The 5,646-nt window shown below is 50.4% G+C and overlaps 1 protein-coding gene across 2 annotated transcripts in view; it reads right to left on the reverse strand.

Annotated features, from left to right (window-relative positions):
• The window catches only part of IFT27 (intraflagellar transport 27), a 19,272-nt gene extending 14,841 nt beyond the window's left edge, over positions 1-4,431 (reverse strand). The window contains exon 1 of one of the 2 annotated variants that reach the window (XM_024761613.1): positions 4,015-4,431. In XM_024761613.1, coding sequence (XP_024617381.1) covers positions 4,015-4,048 — 34 coding nt within the window. In that variant the 5' untranslated portion in view covers positions 4,049-4,431. The remainder of the gene's footprint in view (positions 1-4,014) is intronic. The other variant, XM_024761614.1, reaches the window with a different exon arrangement.
• Positions 4,432-5,646: the final 1,215 nt, after the last annotated feature.

Consider the following 5,646-nt stretch of genomic DNA (forward strand, 5'->3'; position numbering starts at 1 on the left):
GGACTTGCTCCTTCCCATTGGCTTTGCTGTTTCTCTTAGTGTTACCCTACTGACGGCCCTGACCCAGCAGCAAAGGTTACTCACTGCCTCCAACTGGGTTTTGTGTTTTTGCACTTCTGGACCAGCCTCACAGATACGAGCGTCAGTGGGCAGCGTCCCCTTCTCAGAGATCTGCGGCTCAGCTCCCAGCACCCTCCTGCACTTTGAGGTTCTGACAACCTGCCCTCTTCCCTCTCGTCCCGCAGCCCTGGGATGAGGTTCCTTCCTGCAGTTACTCTCCGTGCTGCCTTACTGTCCCCTTTTGTCTTTCCAGTCCTCCAGTACCTGTTTAATGAACACCCCACACTAAATCCTCACTGTCGAGATACCTGTGTAGTTTCAGCTTTTTGCCTGGACCCTGCCTCGTGTAGCACTTGGTACCAGGAGTGGCCTCAAGACACAGACCCTCAGCATGGTCTGGAATTGGTTTGGTGGTTTCTCACCCTAAACATGGGGCTGAGCTCCTGGCCAGTGGGCAATGGGTCCTAGTGATGGGTGGCACGTGCTGGCATCACACACTGGGTACCACCCCAGCCAGGCCGTGCCCCCTCCTCAGAGGTCTGGATCCCAGCTCAGGGTTGGGGGAGGTTCTTCTTCAAGCTTCTGACGACTCTGACCGCCACCCACCAATTCTGTGTCATCACAACGTTGTCTTCTGGCTTTTTCAGTTCTCTGACACACACTGAACGAATTCCATATATTAAACTCTCTCTGTTGAAATGCCTAATGTATTTTCTGTTTTCTTGACTAGGTCTGGACTGAAAACACCTCCCAACTGGCCCTCTCTCCTTTTTGTTTTTCTCCCTGCTCTAACCCACCCTGAGCTTGGCATCAACAGACAGATCTTCATAAAACAGTGCTCTCCTCTGCTGATGCTCTCACAGAGCCTGTCAAAGGATTCTTTCCGCTGTACGCCCCTCCCCACCTTCCAACTCTGTCTCTGACTATCCCTTACACAAAATCTGGGCTCTACAGTCCTATTCTCTTGATCCCTGAAAATTCCTCGAAGATAACCTCCTTTCAGGTCACCCTAATCCAAATCCTAATCCTGCCCAGTCTCTGCCAGGCAAAGCTCCAACATGGCCTTCCTGCCCAGCCTCTGAAGGTCGTTTCTCACTCCTTTGTCTTTACCTGCGTGGCTAGTACAGCTCACTGCTGGTGGCATGAGACTTGACATCAGAGCGGCCCTCCAGGGAGTCAGGTTTATCATCCCCATGTATGTCAAGAGGCAGTAAGTACAGCATGGTACTCAGGGCACAGACTACAGCTCCATTGCTTACGAGCTGTATGACCTTGGGTCAGTAATCTCTCTGGGCCTCAGTTGCCACATCTACAAGATGCGGATAACAGCTTCTATCTCATAGAATTGTTATGAGGATTTAATGAGTTAACATGTACAGTGCCTGATATATATTAAGTAATATTTACGTGATTTGGAAGCACATAAAATATAGATACATGTTAAGTGTTGTTTTCTCTCCATCTGAATCAGAACAACTAGCAGCTGTGCCTTGAGGTATTTCTCTGGGATCAAAGGGCATTCGATTCCTGTTTCTTGCGTTATAAGCTATTATGCACAACTCAGCACTTCCTTGAGTGCGGGGGCTGGCCGGGTTCACCCTTGTGCTCCCAGTGCACCTTGCGTGGCAACTCACACATACTAGGTGCTCAGTAAATATGTGGATTGAATAAGCACTTGAATTATCAGGTCCCTCGGTGACTAGTTATGTGAGAGAAAAAAGGCAGATTGACTCCATTTTAAACAGTCGGGGGACTTCCCTGGTGGCGCAGCGGTTAAGAGTTGCGCTCCCAATGCAGGGGGCCCAGGTTGGATCCCTGGTCAGGGAACTAGATGCTACATGCATGCCACAACCAAGAATTCGCATGCCACAACTAAGGAGCCAGTGATCCACAACTAAGGAGCACACGTGCCACAACTAAGGAGCCCACAAGCCGCAACTAAGGAGCACACCTGCTGCCACTAAGACCTGGCACAACCAAATAAATAAATTAAATAAATATTTTTTAAAATGTGGTGTTTGTTTTAAAAAATAAGATAAAATAAAGAGCTGGCCAGTGAGGGGGCCTGTGTGGCGAGGGTGGGGTGAAGAACGAGGTTTTGATGGGTGGTGGAGGTAGGGCTGTGTGCAGTGATTCATTCTGCTGAGGTCTTTTGGCCCCTGAAAACTTCCAAGAGGAGATAGATACCCTTGAGGCCTCAAAAGGAGGCTTCAGATTGAGGGCTAGGTTGGAGTTCAGGAATGACTTCCTAGGCAGTGGATGAAATCAGGTAAAACTAGTACCTGAGGGTGTGGGTATAAAGAAGGGCAAGGAGTCTCGAGTTGAGGCCTGAGGATGGTAGAGTGTGGGGCTAAGAACAAAGCCCTGGAAATCAGATCACCTGAATCTAGATCCCAGCTCAGCCAAATCCAGCTGTGTGACCCAGGGCAAGTGTCCTAACCTCTCTGGGTCTCAGTTGCCCCATCTGTAGAGGAGAATGACAATAATCCTGACCACATGGGGTTGTTGAGATGACCCGTGGTGAGGGTCTAGCACAGTGCTGACACATAGATGGTGCTCAGTAAGTTAGCCTCGTGATGGGAGTTGATTTAAAAGAGAAATAGGAGAAAGAATAGAGAGAGAGGCCCATTTAGAAAAAAAAATCTAACTTCAGAGAAAAACGATCCCACCTTATCCATGAGGAAACTGAGGCTCAGAAAAGTGCTTTGTCCAAGAGGACACAGCCAATCTGAGGAACAGCAGAATTAATTTTGTTACACAATACTGCCCCCACTGGTGCTCTGGAAACTAGAGACTGCTCTCGAGAACAATTAATTTCTTTTGCTCAGTATGATATGATTGACTATGGTCAGTCAACTTTCTGTGTGACCCTTTTATTTCCAAATTGGAAAAGTCATTAAAAATACCATCCTTTTTGGTCTGGAAGAGAGGAATCAAAAAAAGGGACCTCTTTTTCCTCTGCATAATTTCTCACTGCTTCTTTCCTGAACTGGTCAGATAAACCCAGAAAGGTCACAGGTTTCAACAGTAGCACAAGTTAAGAATTTTGCAGGTAGGAAGTTAGGAATCTTAGGCCGATCTCGGAGTTGAAATCCTGCCTATGATCTTCATTCGCTAGGGGGTGACCTTGGGCAAGAGACTTCACCTCAGTGCCTCGGTAAAGTCAGAACAATCCGGCACTTACCCCAGGGTGCTACCTACTGTGGCAGGATTACATGAAATGCACGAGCCTGACAAGCAGTAAGGACTCAGGAAAGTACATCTGTGCTCTGTGGTCCCGGGTCCGTAACCCAGGCAAACGTAAATGAGCAGTGTGCATGCCACACAGGCATTCATTCTACAAATATTTATTGAGCACTTACTATGTTCTACATATATGTTCTGGGTGCTTGGGATGTATCAGTCAGCAAAACAAAGATTCCCACTTTTGGGGGATTCAACACTTATGTCCTCCTGACCCATGAGACAGTACTGTAACTTTGGATCTTAAAGTCAACACACATAGCTTTTTGTAAACTCTGGTCACCTGTACATTACTGTCTCCTATCCCTGTTTGCGTAAGACTGGGGTCAGGAGAAAAATCCCGTAAGTAAAGACCACCAAAGTCACTGATGCCTAACTTTGGGGTACAGCACCTGGTTTAGTTGAAGCACTTATGGTGTGCTTAGCCTCATTTTCTTAACAAGTCTAGTCCTCCTGAGTACGGCTCTAATTGGTGACGGTGGTCTCAGAGTACGACAGGGAGTGAAGGAAGCCACCTGGAGCTACAAATGTGCTCTGGAAGATAATTCTTCCACGCCTAATGAAATTTACTCTATCAGTAATTGCATTAACTCGCCTTTGCGAGACAGAAAGGGAAAGAGGGTAGACAATTTACGTGAACAAAAGCTCTCGACAATTTATGAAGTCTCTGGACTCCGGAGACTGTATTCACCCGCAAGTTTTCAGACTCACCTGCCAGGATGCATTTGGCTGCCAGCTTCACCATGGTAACCAACCACCTCCACGGACCAGACAGAAGAGCGGCTGCTGGAGGCGTTGGTGGCCCTGCCTGGGAAGGGGAGTGGGGAGGGCTAGCGTTCAAGGGGCCTGTGGCCGCGGTGGGGACAAGGACAATGGGGCCTGGACCCTCCGGACAGCCCGCGGGGAGGATATCGTGCGCTAGGGTCGCAGTGGGGCTCACAGGAGCGCCAGATGGGGCCAGGTTCAAGGCCTCAGAAGGCAGCCTGGAAGGTGCCAGCGAGGCGATGCGGCTCTCGTACTCGGCCCAGCCCCTGGCAGTGCGGTCCGGGAATAGTGACCCAGCAACCCTCCAGCCGCAAGCACGGAGACAGATGCGCTCTCCAGGAAACCATAGCCCGCCTGCCCCGCCTCCTCCTCGTCGTCCTCCTCCTCGTTGACCGTCGATTGGCTGCCATCAAAAGCTCCCACCCCGAAGGCTCACGGAGACCAGTGGGAGGGGGGGCGTGGCTAACAACATTTCCTCGCAGGATAATTCGTAGTAGTATCTGCTCTTCTAGCTTATCTCGCTTGACTAATAGTTGTAGGAGATGTCAATCATCTCCGCCTCCCGCCCCCGCACAGCCTGAAAGTTCAGGGAAAAGCAGTTCCAACGTCGTGCATCCAGAGGCGGTGTTAAAAGAAGCTTTCTGATTGGCCAGAGACTGGCTTGGACCATCTTCGGGAGGAATGGGGACTCGTCGTATCCTCCTGCCCTTCTGGAGGTGGGTTCGCCCACGAAGTGGGCCGGTCGGGAGCGCGGGAGGCTGGAGCGTCGCTTGCCCCGTGGACAAGGTGCTGTTGCCCAGGCGGAGCTTTGAGCTGGTTTGACTGCGCCGAGGTTCTTGTCGCTCCCCCAAGTCCCAGATTCCGGGGAGGGCGGCCGTACGGTGCATCAATCTCGCAGGGGAATCTGATTTTTAAAGCCCAGGGATATTATGCGCTTTAAAATGTAAAATATGAAAGTGTTAAAAGTGACGTCTGTGGAACAAAGACAAGTGAGGGATGTAGAGGAGTCGTTGGACTCAGGAATTGGAGGCTGTACTTTCCTCTGAGTCCAGCCCCTCTTGTAAAATGGACAATGTGTCACATACCACATACGGAATGAAAGCGAGCCTCCAGGACACTTCCCATCCCACAGGGAGGCTCCGGATATATCTGTGGACTTTCCGGGGAGGCCCCTCTTGCTGGCGGTCAGGAACCCCAGTCTGCAGTCACTGCTGTCTTCCTGACCTGGGCAAGTCGCCTCACTCCTGAGCCTGGTTCCTCATTTTTAAAAGGGGCTAGTGGAACCCACCTTCTGAGGTTGTCCTGAGGCTTAGAAGAGAGAACATCTGTAGGTGCCTGGGACATAGCTCAACGGTGACGAATGGATGAATGAGAAGAGATTTATCTGGACAGATTGGGTTTATCATCACTGTCATATGTTGGCCAGATGCATGCACCCCTCTTCTCACTCTCGCTGGTTCCCCTGGGATGGCTGGTGCTGAAAGGGAAGAGCAGCCCCTCAGGGAAGACGCCTGCCCCCAGGATTCGCCATCACATGCCTTTCATTTGGCTACCAGCCTTGTGCAGGGCAGTGAACAC

Source organism: Neophocaena asiaeorientalis, unplaced genomic scaffold (genome assembly GCF_003031525.2).
Source record: "Neophocaena asiaeorientalis asiaeorientalis breed wild unplaced genomic scaffold, Neophocaena_asiaeorientalis_V1.1 scaffold473, whole genome shotgun sequence".
NCBI classification, from domain to species: Eukaryota; Metazoa; Chordata; class Mammalia; order Artiodactyla; family Phocoenidae; genus Neophocaena; species Neophocaena asiaeorientalis.